General features: G+C 43.4%; 1 protein-coding gene across 2 annotated transcripts in view; it reads left to right on the top strand.

Moving 5' to 3' along the window:
• rnpepl1 (arginyl aminopeptidase like 1) overlaps nt 1-9,064 on the top strand; it is a 29,234-nt gene extending 20,170 nt beyond the window's left edge. The window contains exons 11-12 of one of the 2 annotated variants that reach the window (XR_005472223.1): nt 1,847-2,007; nt 8,499-8,604. Coding sequence is in view for 1 of the 2 variants with exons in the window: in XM_038961670.1 (XP_038817598.1) it covers nt 8,499-8,792 (294 nt within the window). In the remaining variant the exon portion in view is untranslated. Of the gene's footprint in view, nt 1-1,846; nt 2,008-8,498 lie in introns of both variants that reach the window. The other variant, XM_038961670.1, reaches the window with a different exon arrangement.
• The last annotated feature ends 4,990 nt before the right edge of the window (nt 9,065-14,054 follow it).

Here is a 14,054-nt window from a genome sequence, read left to right as displayed (position 1 = left end):
ATACCACGAAAATTGGGGAGAAAAGGGGATAAAATTTAATATAAAAAAAATTAAAAAAAAGTTCCTTCAGTTCCTTCCCATATACAAAAAATGTCGTCAATATATCGATACCACTTCAGGACTTTATTCAAAAATGGATTCTCGATTTCATTATTTACAAAACGTTCTTCAAAAAGACCCATATAGAGGTTAGCATAGCTCGGAGCAAATGTAGAGCCCATCGATGTTCCATTCGTTTAGAGGTAGTATTCATCATCAAACCTAAAATAGTTGTACGTCAAAACATATTCAGCCAGCTCTAGAATGAAGTTTGTTGGTGGATATTCATTAGTATCTCTGTCTCCCAAATAGTGTGCTAGTGCTGCCAGCCCCCCCACATGGGGAATGCTGGTATATAGACTCTCGACATCTAATGTGACCAAAATACAGTCTTCTTTTAAACCCGTTATTGGTGAGATCTTGTTTATGAAGTCTATAGAGTTCTTTACATATGATGGAAATGATTGCACATGAGATTTAATAAAATAGTCTACAAAGTTTGACAATGGCTCTAGCATTGAGCCTACTCCTGCAACCACTGATCTGCCTGGATAGTTGCCTTGTTGTGTTCTAGGTTTGTGTAATTTCGGTAAAATGTATAAGCATGGACGTATGGCACATTTGCAGCACAGATATTCATAGTCAGGTTTTGAGATAAGGTTGTTTAATAGGGCTTGCTCCAAATTAGAGCATATATCCCTTTGGAACACCTGTGTGGGATCAACACTCAGTTTTCTATAGAAACGTTCATTGCTGAGTTGTCTCTGAATTTCTTCTTTGTATTTTTCATAGTCTAAAACAACCACAGCACCCCCCTTGTCTGCAGGTTTTATAACCAAAGATGAATCTTTCATTAATTCATTGAGTGCCAGTTCTTCTGTTCTAGTGAGATTCTTCTGAATATGGTTTGTTTGTCTCGTATATACTGACATGGCTTCTTGTTCGACTAACCTACAATAGGTATTAATCGAGGAGTTGTTAACCATGGGACAGAATTTACTTTTGGGCTTATAATGGGTACCAGTTCTTTGATGTGTTACTAGGCCCGAATCACTGTTTTGCGAAAACACATGCTTAAGTTTAATCTTGCGAAAGAATTTAAACAGATCTACTTTCGTATCGAATGGTTTATCTGTACATGTAGGTACAAAAGAGAGGCCCTTAGATAAGACTGAGACTTGAGCGTCAGTAAGGTATTTTTTGGGGAGAGGTTAATTACCGCGTCCCGCTGTAGCTCCGTGTCCTCGGCCTGTGTTCCTGTTCTCCTCTTCGACTGCTTGCCTCTCCTGCATCGTTTATTTTCTTTCATGGAGCCCTCTGTTGCTTCCGGGCTAAAAAAACGGACTGTGTGCCATGGTAGCTGGAGTCACTGTCTGTAGGGAATTCGCACTCGGTGGATGCCTCTGTGTCCAAGTTTCCATGTCCTCCCGCTGCTGCGTATCTGCGTCCCCCGATCAGTGGTGCGTCCCTCCGTCGGCGCCTCCGTGCTCCTGTCCTTGGGCCTTCCCATGCGTACACCTGGTTGAGCTGGTAGTCCTCTGTGTCTCGCTGGTATTTCTTGATCTTTGTTGCTTGTAGAGAGTCTCTGTATTTCCCAATGGACTGCTTGATCGTGTCGTCTATGGCTGTAAAATTAGGGCCTAGAATCTCCTTCATTATAGCCTCATGTTCGCTAATCTTAACTTCAACTTCTGTCACTTCCTTTGACACATGTTCAACGATTAATAGCATTAAATCTAATGAGCATTTGTTGAGTATTTCACCCCATTTGCTGAACGAAAGTTTTGTTGTTTTTCCCTTATTGTAGGCTCCTTCTGTATTCTCAGTCCTCTTGGAATGCGCTTGTTGCGCCAATACTCGCTAAGAGTGGTGCCATGCAGGAACAAACGTGTTTCTTTCTCTCGGAGTCTCTGGAGTTGGATTTTGAGTTCGACAGTCGAGTGTGGAACTGGGTTGTCCATGTTGGAGGTAGGAAAAAGAATCTTATTGGCTTCTTCTTGTGTGAACGAAAGGGTACTCGCACAGCGCATGGTAAGTGAAACCTCTCGTCCTCTCAAACAGAGAATCAGTGAACATAAAAGTTCAATCAGGAGAAACGACAGGGATTATCCAGTCGCTGTACATTTCAATGACCTGAAGCATGACATTTCCACCTTTAGATTTTGTGGCATAGAGAAAGTTAAGATATCAGACAGGGGAGGAGATATTAATAATACTCGAGTAAAAGAGAATGTTTTTGGATTTTCACCCTCCAGACATTATTTCCTAAAGGACTTAATGATGAAATGCCTATGTATGTTATGTTGTGAATTTGAACATGAAATATGTGTCTATTGTAGATTACTCTGACGTTTTTCGGATGATGTACCCAATGACTAATGAAAACTTGCTATGTCCTCATTGAGGTTTTACAGACGTGTTCAATACGCCTTATTTATACACCTTTGTAATATTTATGAAATGCATATTGTTATATTTGGTTGCACTTATTTGTTTTTCCTTTGCCTCCAACCCCCTTCGATGTATAGAACGGATGTGGGTGGGGCCAGGTCTACATAAGGGTGCAAATTTCAAAAAATCACAAAAGCTCTGACGAAGGCCGTGAGGCCGATACGTAAGCTTATTAAATATCGGTGATACTATCAAGAGCAGTGTGCGGTTTCCTTTTTCCTTCAGATTATTCAAAGTAACCACCCTTTGCCTTGATGACAGCTTTGTACACTCTTGGCATTCTCTCAACCAGCTTCATGAGGTAGTCACCTGGAATGCATTTCAATTAACAGGTGTGCCTTGTTAAAAGTTAAATAGTGGAATTTCTTTCATTAATGCATTTGAGCCAATCAGTTGTGACAAGGTAGGGGTGGTATACAGAAGATAGCCCTATTTGGTAAAAGACCAAGTCCATATTATGGCAAGAACAGCTCAAATAAGCAAAGAGAAACCGTCATTCCTTTAAGACATGAAGGTCAGTCAATGAGGAAAATTTCAAGAACTTTGTGAAAGTTTCTTCAAGTACAGTTGCAAAAACCATCAAGCGCTATGAAGAAACTAGCTCTCATGAGAACCGCTTCTGGAAATGAAGACCCAGAGTTACCTCTGCTGCAGAGGTTAAGTTCATTAGAATTAACTGCACCTCAGATTGCAGCCCAAATAAATGCTCAAGTAACAGACACATCTCAATATCAACTGTTCAGAGGAGACTGCATGAATCAGGCCTTCATGGTCGAATTGCTGCAAAGAAACCACTACAAAAGGACACCAATAATAAGAAGAGACTTGCTTCGGGCCAAGAAACTCGAGCAATGGACATTAGAACGGTGGAAATCTGTCCTTTAGTCTGATGAGTCCAAATTCGATATTTTTGGTTCCAACTGCCGTGTCTTTGTGAGACCCAGAGTAGATGAATGGATGATCTCCACATGTGTGGTTCCTACCATGAAGCATGGAGGTGTGATTGTGTGGGGTGCTTTGCTGGTGACACTATCAATGATTTATTTAGAATTCAAGGCACACTTAACCAGCATGGCTACCACAGCATTCTGCAGCGATACGCCATCCCACCTGGTTTGCGCTGAGTGCCGCTATCATTTGTTTTTCAACAGGACAATGACCCAAAACACACCTCCAGGCTGTGTAAGGACTATTTGACCAAGAAGGAGAGTGATGGAGTGCTGCATTAGATGACCTGGCCTCCACATTCACCCGACCTCAACCCAATTGAGATGGTTTGGGATGAGTTGGATCGCAGAGTGAAGGAAAAGCAGCCAACAAGTTCTCAGCATATGTGGGAACTCTTTCAAGACTGTTGGAAAAGCATTCCTCATGAAGCTGGTTGAGAGAATGCCAAGAGTGTGCAAAGCGGTCATTAAGGCAAAGGGTGGCTACTTTGAAGAATCTCAAATATAAAATATACACTGCTCAAAAAAATAAAGGGAACACTTAAACAACACAATGTAACTCCAAGTCAATCACACTTCTATGAAATCAAACTGTCCACTTAGGAAGCAACACTGATTGACAATAAATTTCACATGCTGTTGTGCAAATGGAATAGACAAAAGGTGGAAATTATAGGCAATTAGCAAGACACCCCCAAAAAAGGAGTGATTCTGCAGGTGGTGACCACAGACCACTTCTCAGTTCCTATGCTTCCTGGCTGATGTTTTGGTCACTTTTGAATGCTGGCGGTGCTCTCACTCCAGTGGTAGCATGAGACGGAGTCTACAACCCACACAAGTGGCTCAGGTAGTGCAGTTCATCCAGGATGGCACATCAATGCGAGCTGTGGCAAAAAGGTTTGCTGTGTCTGTCAGCGTAGTATCCAGAGCATGGAGGCGCTACCAGGAGACAGGCCAGTACATCAGGAGACGTGGAGGAGGCCGTAGGAGGGCAACAACCCAGCAGCAGGACCGCTACCTCCGCCTTTGTGCAAGGAGGTGCACTGCCAGAGCCCTGCAAAATGACCTCCAGCAGGCCACAAATGTGCATGTGTCAGCATATGGTCTCACAAGGGGTCTGAGGATCTCATCTCGGTACCTAATGGCAGTCAGGCTACCTCTGGCGAGCACATGGAGGGCTGTGCGGCCCCACAAAGAAATGCCACCCCACACCATGACTGACCCACCGCCAAACCGGTCATGCTGGAGGATGTTGCAGGCAGCAGAACGTTCTCCACGGCGTCTCCAGACTCTGTCACGTCTGTCACATGTGCTCATGTGCTCAGTGTGAACCTGCTTTCATCTGTGAAGAGCACAGGGCGCCAGTGGCGAATTTGCCAATCTTGGTGTTCTCTGGCAAATGCCAAACGTCCTGCACGGTGCTGGGCTGTAGGCACAACCCCAACCTGTGGACGTCGGGCCCTCATACCACCCTCATGGAGTCTGTTTCTGACCGTTTGAGCAGACACATGCACATTTGTGGCCTGCTGGAGGTCATTTTGCAGGGCTCTGGCAGTGCACCTCCTTGCACAAAGGCGGAGGTAGCGGTCCTGCTGCTGGGCTGTTGCCCTCCTACGGCCTCCTCCACGTCTCCTGATGTACTGGCCTGTCTCCTGGTAGCGCCTCCATGCTCTGGACACTACGCTGACAGACACAGCAAACCTTTTTGCCACAGCTCGCATTGATGTGCCATCCTGGATGAACTGCACTACCTGAGCCACTTGTGTGGGTTGTAGACTCCGTCTCATGTTACCACTAGAGTGAGAGCACCGCCAGCATTCAAAAGTGACCAAAACATCAGCCAGGAAGCATAGGAACTGAGAAGTGGTCTGTGGTCACCACCTGCAGAATCACTCCTTTTTTGGGGGTGTCTTGCTAATTGCCTATAATTTCCACCTTTTGTCTATTCCATTTGCACAACAGCATGTGAAATTTATTGTCAATCAGTGTTGCTTCCTAAGTGGACAGTTTGATTTCACAGAAGTGTGATTGACTTGGAGTTACATTGTGTTGTTTAAGTGTTCCCTTTATTTTTTTGAGCAGTGTATTTAGATTTGTTTAACACTTTTTTTGGTTACTACATGATTCCATATGTGTTATGTCATAGTTTTGATGTCTTCACTAGTATTCTACAATGTAGAAAATAGTAAAAATAAGGAAAACCCTTGAATGAGTAGGTGTGTCCAGTCGGATCAAAACTCCAAACATCCTTCCCGACCAATCGGAGCCATCCGCATGGTCCTAAAGCACACCGTTGCCTAGTTTTGTACCACATTCCAATGATAAAACTGGGCGGGACAAAAATGCAATTTCAGAATGTGAAAGTTTCACCCCCTGCCTGTCAGCAACGGGTGTGGCTGAAATAGGCAAATCCACTCATTTGAAGGGGTGTCCACAGTTTAGCGCAGTAAAGGTAATTAACTACGATGACCATAATCCATTCAAGATCTGTAATTAATTCAATAAGGTAGAATCTGCAGCTAGATTTTTGTAAGTCAACTAATCGGGCTCCCGAGTGGTGCACAGTCTAAGGCACTGCATCTCAGTGCTAGAGATGTCACTACAGACCCTGGTTCGATCCCGGGCTGTATCACAACCGGCCGCGATCGGGAGTCCCATAGGGCAGCGCACAATTGGCCCAACGTCGTCTGGGTTAGGGGATGGTTTGGCCGGGGTAGGCCGTCACTGTAAAATAAGAATTTGTTCTTAACTGACTTGCCTAGTTAAATAAATGTAAAAAATATAGGACTCGTTTTACAGTGGATATAGATGCTTTTGTACCTGTTTCCTCCAGCATCTTCACAAGGTCCTTTGCTGTTGTTCTGGGATTGATTTGCACTTTTCGCCCCAAAGTACGTTCATCTCTAGGAGACAGAACGCGTCTCCTTCCTGAGCGGTATGACGGCTGCGTGGTCCCATGGTGTTTATACTTGCATACTATTGTTTGTACAGATGAACGTGGTACCTTCAGGTGTTTCAGAAGCTTCTAAAGCCATTACATAATTTTCTGGAATTTTCCAAGCTGTTTAAAGGCACAGTCAACTTAGTGTATGTAAACTTCTGACCCACTGGAATTGCCATACAGTGAATTATAAGTAAAATAATCTGTCTAAACAATTGTTGTAAAAATTACTTGTGTCATGCACAAAGTAGATGTCCTCACCGACTTGCCAAAATGACAGTTTGTTAAAAAGAAATTGGTGGAGTGGTTGAAAAACACGTTTTAATTACTTCAACCTAAGTGTATGTAAACTTCTGACTTCAACTGTAGGTAGTTGGTTGGATGGGCTATTTACAGATGGACTGTGTACAGCTGCAGTGATCGGTAAGCTGCTCTGACAGCTGACGCTTAAAGTTAGTGAGGGAGGTATAAGTCTCCAACTTCAGTGATTTTTGCAATTCGTTCCAGTCATTGGCAGCAGAGAACTGGAAGGAAAGGCGGCGTTGACTTTGGGGTTGACCAGTTAAATATACCTGCTGGAGCGCGTGCTACGGGTGGGTGTTGCTATGTTGACCAGTGAGCTGAGATAAGGCGGAGCTTTACCTAGCAAAGACTTATAGATGACCTGGAGCCAGTGGGTTTGGCGACGGATATGTGGCGAGGACCAGCAAACGAGAGCATACAGGTCGCAGTGGTGGGTAGTATATGGGGCTTTGGTGTCAAAACGGATGGCACTGTGATAGACTACATCCAGTTTGCTGAGTAGAGTGTTGGAGGCTATTTTGTAAATGACATCGCCAAAGTCAAGGATCGGTAGGATAGGCAGTTTTACGAGGGTATGTTTGGCAGCATGAGTGAAGGAGGCTTTGTTTTGAAATAGGAAGCTGATTCTAGATTTAACTTTGAATTGGAGATGCTTAATGTGAGTCTGGAAGGAGAGTTTACAGTCTAACTAGACACCTGGGTATTTATAGTTGTCAACATATTCTTAGTCAGAACCGTCCAGAGTAGTGATGCTTTTCGGGCGGGCAGGTGCGTGCAGCGAACGGTTGAAGAGCATGCATTTTGTTTTCCTAGCATTTAAGAGCAGTTGGAGGCCACGGAAGGAGTGCTGTATGGCGTTGAAGCTCGTTTGGAGGTTTGTTAACACAGTGTCCAAAGAAGGGCCAGATGTGTACAGAATGGTGTTGTCTGCGTAGAGGTGGATCAAAGAATCACCTGCAGCAAGAGCGACATCATTGATATATACAGAGAAAAGAGTCGGCCCGAGAATTGAACCCTGTGGCACCCCCATAGAGACTGCCAGAGGTCCGGACTACAGGCCCTCCGATTTGACACACTAAACTCTATCTGAGAAGTAGTTTGTGAACCAGGCGAGGCGGTCATTAGAGAAACCAAGGCTGTCGATAAGAATACGGTGATTGACAGAGTCGAAAGCCTTGGCCAGGTCGATGAATACAGCTGCACAGTATTGTCTCTTATCGATGGCGGTAATGATATCGTTTAGTACCTTGAGCGTGGCTGAGGTGCACCCGTGACTAGCTTAGAAACCAGATTGCATAGCGGAGAAGGTACGGTGGGATTCGAAATGGTCGGTGATCTGTTTGTTCACTTGGCTTTCGAAGACTTTAGAAAAGCAGGGCAGGAATTATTGAAATGAATAGGGGAGTCTCACACTCTGCAGAAGTTAGGAGTCTAGTGGAGCAGGCCAGATACTCGTGTCATGGCCAAATGGCGTCTCCCCTCAGCTGTTAACATTCTCTATAAGAGTTTGCTGGACTAATCTGTATATAATGACACTGTGTGTAATGCTATTATGTATGTTGTATGTCTAATATATATATCTTTTTTAAGCACTTGCACATCTGTGTCCGCTTTTAGCAGGTGCATGGGAGTAATTTGGTAATATCTTGCCAGTATCTTATAAAAATATGTATTCAAGCTTACGTGTCGACCTCTAGACGGCAGAGCTTTTATGTCACTTTTTACCTACCTGTAAGTGCCAAAGACAAATGACTTTAAAAAAAAATATGTAACAGCAATACAATTTAAACCTTAGCTGGTATTTTTTATCTCATCAGACGTCGAGGATGTACACGGTCCCGTTGTACGAGGACCTTTGTTCCGGGGTGATGAAGTGCTTTGCAGCTGAGGTGTTCTACCAGACACAGGCCCGCCTCCACCCCAACCTCCGACGGACACTCCAGCAGATCCTGTTCCAGACCAGCGCCTTACCCACTCCCACAGGCTCTGTCCCCTCCCTACTACACCCCACCCCCTCTTCACCCAGCCCCACCCCCAGTGACCAACTGGGGCCCGCCGACCCCCCCACAACTGGTACTATAGCACTACGTGACGTCAACGTGTCCGCCTGAGCGGCCGGTAGAAGTGAAGAGAGACATACATACACTGTGAGAGAGACAGAGAGAGAAGGGGGTGGCATGTTGAAAAGGTGAAGAACTGTAAGACTTGAAATGACTGCAGTTTCAGCCAAACATCATCTGTGCTTGACTGAGACTGACAGTGAGTGACAAAAGACCACCGGGTTCATACACATGCACACACAGTTACACACATATGCACACTGTGTGTGTACAGTGCATTCGGAAAGTATTCAGACACCTTGACTTTTTCCACATTTTGTTACGTTACAGCCTTATTCTAAAATGTATTCAATCGTTTTTTTCTCTCATCTATCTACACACAATACCTCAATGACAAAGCAAAAACTGTTTTTTTTAGACATTTTTGCAAATGTATTAAAAATATGAAAACATAACTATTCAGACCCTTTATTCAGTACTTTGTTGAAGCACCGTTGACAGTGATTACAGCATCGAGTCTTCTTGGGTATGGCGCTACAAGCTTGACACTTGCATTTGGGGAGTTTCTCCCGTTCTGTCATGTTGGATGGGGAGCGTTGCTGAACAGTTATTTTCAGGTCTCTCCAGAGATGTTAGATCGGGATCAAATCCGGGCTCTGGATGGGCCACTCAAGGACATTCAGACACTTGTCCCAAAGCCACCCCTGTGTTGTTTTGGCTGTGTGCTTAGTGTCGTTGTCCTGTTGGAAGGTGAACCGTCGCCCCCAGTCTGAGGTCCTGAGAGCTCTGGAGCAGGTTTTCATTAAGGATCTCTCTGTACTTTGCTCCGTTCATCTTTCCCTTGATCCTGACTAGTCTCCCAGTCCCTGCCACTGAAAAACATCACCACATTATGATGCTGCCACCACTGTGCTTCAGCGTAGGGATGATGCCAGGTTTCCTCCAGATGTGTCGCTTGGCATTCAGGCAAAATAGTTCAATTTTGGTTTCATCAGACCAGACCAGAGGATCCAAGCGGGCTGTCATGTGCCTTTTTAAGGAGTGGCTTTTGTCTGGTTCTTGGTCACCTCCCTGACCAAGGCCCTTCTCTCCTGATTGCTCAGTTTGGCTGGGCAGCCACCTCTAGGAAGACTATTAGTGGTTCCCAAATTCTTCCATTTAAGAATGATGGAGTCCACTGTGTTCTTGGGGACCTTCAATGCTGCAGACATTTGTTGATACCCTTCCCCAGATCTGTGCCTCGACACAATCCTGTTTCTGAGCTCTACGGACAATTCCTTCGACTTCATGGCTTGGTTTTTGCTCTGACATGCACTGTCACCTGTGGGACCTTATATAGACAGGTGTGTGCCTTTCCAATCAATTTCATTTACCACAGGTGGAAACATCTCAAGGATGGTCAATGGAAACAGGATGCACTTGAGCTCAATTTCGAGTCTCATAGCAAAGGGTCTGAATAAGGTATTTCTTTTTTAATTTGCAAAAAAAATCCCCAAAATCTGTTTTCTCTTTGTCATTACGGGGTATTGTGTGTAGATTGATGAGGAAAACATTTTATTTAATACATTTTAGATTTAAGGCTGTAACGTAACAAAATGTGGAAAAGTCAAGGGGTCTGAATACTTTCTGAATGCACTGTAAATGCGTATTTATATATTGAGTCTGATTTTTGTAAGCTAACCTTTTGAAGCCTGTCTGGGAAGGACGACAATGTTGTATATGTGTGTGTGCGCATGCACTTCATGAATAGAGGTAACCATCTATTGACTGTTTGCACACATGTTGTGTGTCCTGCTTAGCGCTAGGATTATGGCTTCATGAGCCTGCAGCTTGTGCCCTAGACTAATTTACAGAGAGAGTGAGCCACCAAATGTCCCTCTGCCCAGTCTGTAGTCTGAGAGAGGAGAGCCCTGCTGGCCTCAAATGGCACTCTATTCCCTACATATTGCACTCCTTTTGATCAGACTGCATAGGGCAGTGGTTCTCAAACCTCTTTTTGGGGACCCCCAGACATCTCACAAATGTGTTGTAGCCCTGAACTAGCTCACCTGATTGACAAAGTCAAGGGCTTGATGGTTAGTTGACAAGTTGAGTCAGGTGTGCTAGGTGTGAAATAGATCAAATGCATAGAATGGCTGGGGGTCCCTGCGGATAGGTTCGGGAACCGCTACCATAGATGGGGCTATGGTCAAAAGTAGTACACTACATAGGAATGGCACTATGGAGCCCAGGGCCCATAGCATTTGGGACTCAAGCCTCTGTATGCTCCGTTAAACACTACACACTTTAACCCTGCCTTTTAATAATTACAACAGATTATTTCCACATTTGGAATATCCAACAGGAAGGCTTATCCAGGAATAGAAGTGGAATTCCCCCCGCTCACTCTCTTCCCTTTACACCTGGGCTGTGTCTCAGTAGTCTAAACAGCCTTCCTCGCCTCGTCTCCTTGCCCTCATCTGCACTTATCTGAAAGAATTGAACATTTACTGAAATGAAAGTCCAATCGGCTCAATGATAGATTGGGCTTCTTTGACAACTTTGCTTTTACTTATCAACTGTCTTAAGTAGGGAAGGTTGGTAGGCCTACTACTTTACACTATTGAGACGCAGCCCCCACAGTGCAAAACCCTCTCCCGTAGGGATGTCATGAGAAGGGAGAGGTTAAGGCCACACGTGCCTTCAAACTGGAGCTCTGCTATTCGTCTGGGTCGCGTTCAGTCCTTTGACGTGCATCCACCTACCCAGGTGGCGTGCAACTTTACAGGACCTTCAGATAAGAATTTATTGAACAGACATGCAACTTTGTCCTGAAGAATAGGGAATCGTTGTCGGCTATATAGAACGTGGCACCCTCCTGAACGCGACCCTTGTCAACAGTGACAGTGTCTGCCTTCTGGACTTCTCTCGTTCAGGCGTGATTGCCATTTCCAAAGCTACAGGTAATTTTGATTCTGTGATTGACTAAAGAGAGGGGTGGGGTGTATGTCAATGACGTATTAATGAATAGCTGGGCTGAAATGTTAACTGATTTTGTACACGTTTTGTTTTAACGTTTCCTCCCAACATTATTATTTATGAATTGTGAACCTCTCAGCATAGAAATGTGAGGGGCAGAATGTTTGTGTTTTGATGATAAAATGAGATTACATTGTTTAACAGTGACTGTACCGGCAGTCTTCAGCTATCCTCCGATGCCTTACCTAATGTACAATATTGTTACTGTACAACACAGAGGGGATAGCCTAGCAGGTTTGTCTCCGATGTTTTACAAGTAATAAAAAAGCATTGAGACTCAACATTGACGTTTGCCTCTAGACTGGTGCTTTTCAAAACAAACTGCGTTGATATTGTGAGTGAAAAGGGAAACGTGTCAACTCAGGTTATGTAGGCCTATTAGTCCACAAGAGGGCGCACTGATGGGTTTTATCCTATAGGCCTTGTGTTGGCATCTGTATGGCACTTGGGCCCAGTTTCCCAAAAGCATCTTAGTCTTAAATTCATTGTTAGAACCTTCGTAGGAGCATCGTTAAATCTTCGAGCAGTTTCCTAAAACCATTGTTAGTCAAGCTGCACTTAAATAAAGGGGGCATATAATCAGACAATGAAAGCTCTTACAATATTTGATGATTACATTTCTCTAAAACAGGGTATATAGGCTACATGTGCACCACCAAGTCAGAACAGTAGGCTAAATTATGAGGGGGATAGCGACCAAATGATTTGGGTGAGGCACATGGGCTACTAACAACTTACTACAGAACATACACTTAGTATTACTTTCTTAGCTACAGTATACATATCTCCCTGGCATATTACATAATTTATGCAGTAAAATACAAGACATGTTGGACTTGTTGTGTTGTGCTCACTTGAACAGGAAGTTGGGGCAGCGGTCCTTGTGGGCAAATTTTGTCATCAAAGTCTGGCGTTCTCTGGATAAACATGCAACACTATGGTTCAGAAAAATTGGAATACATTGGCCATGCTGTCAATCCAGCATTACTTCAGTGAGGTCAAGACAACTGGGAACTTGGTCTAATCATGACGTCAGTGATCTTCAGGTCGGAGCTCTAGAAAAACGATAACTAATTAAATCCAGGCAAACAGTGGTTATCGTAACATATCATAGACTGGCTAGTCAGTTGGTTTGCTAAGACAAGGTTAAGACGTCATGGGTTGATCAGGTGGCAGCGTGACCTTTCCTCGAGTTCTGCGAGCGAAACCGGAGGGAAGCAGTGGTCTAAAATGTCAAACTTAACATTGGAGGGGGACTGATTTTATAACCATTTCTCCAGAAGATGAAGCATTGCTTACAAGCATGAGCGAGCAGTTAAAAAAACTGGATCTATTGCCTGGACTACTGGGGGAGGTTGAGGCCTTAGTTCGTCTAGTCCTCGATAAATTATATGTAAACAACCAAATGTTCAAGGACTCGGGGGTTACAACGTGGCTGAGTGATGATAGCTACCTCCATATTTGCACCGCATTACACAGTACAAATATGGATGAATTCGTTTTTTTTACCCAAATATTTTTTTGCAAATACTAGGTTATTATTATTTTAATATAAATGTTGTACATTCATGCAGTATGGAGCCGTGGACTTAAAATAAAGTTTGATTTATGGTAATGCAGAATGGGTGTGATGAACTTAACCTTTTTCTATTTAGGCAATATGGAACTCTGGACTATATGGACGTAATATCAGGTTTTGATTTAGGGGAAGGCGAAGATGGGTAAGTCTGACCTTTTTTCTTTATGATTTTTTTATTTAATTTGAAGATTGTACATTAGAAATACCAAGTTTTTTTTTTTAGTTGAATATGATATGGCCTAATTGTAGAGGTCGGGTATATTATGACTTAAAAGCTGTTATATAGTGCAGCCCTTGTTCGCCGATGTGAATCGGATCTTTTAAGATAAAATGTAATAAATATGAATAGATATATTATAGGGTTAGGTTAAATTATAATATAATTACAAACCTGCATAGGTTCTCTATTGGAATAGGCCTATATGATCCTAAAATAATTGTTGTTATTACCTTTTTACATTTAAAAAATAATTCTCAATTTAAAAAATGTAAATTATTATTATTCCGATACACACAGGCAAATGGATGGATTAGGTATTGTCAACAGGGTTGTTGTCTCTGGTGTGTGGCGGGATGGTTAACACTGTGATCAAGTGATTAAAGTTAACGGTAACTGGCTTATGGAAGCACTTCTCTAAGCGAGAGAAAGGTATATTATATATTTCTATATAAGCTATTTATGCTACCTTTTTCTTTATCCTAATGATATAGGCCTA

This window comes from Salvelinus namaycush, chromosome 23 (genome assembly GCF_016432855.1).
Source record: "Salvelinus namaycush isolate Seneca chromosome 23, SaNama_1.0, whole genome shotgun sequence".
In the NCBI taxonomy this organism is placed as follows: domain Eukaryota; kingdom Metazoa; phylum Chordata; class Actinopteri; order Salmoniformes; family Salmonidae; genus Salvelinus; species Salvelinus namaycush.
The sequence above is the reverse complement of the archived record's forward strand: the minus strand, read 5'-3'. Positions and strand labels throughout refer to the sequence as shown.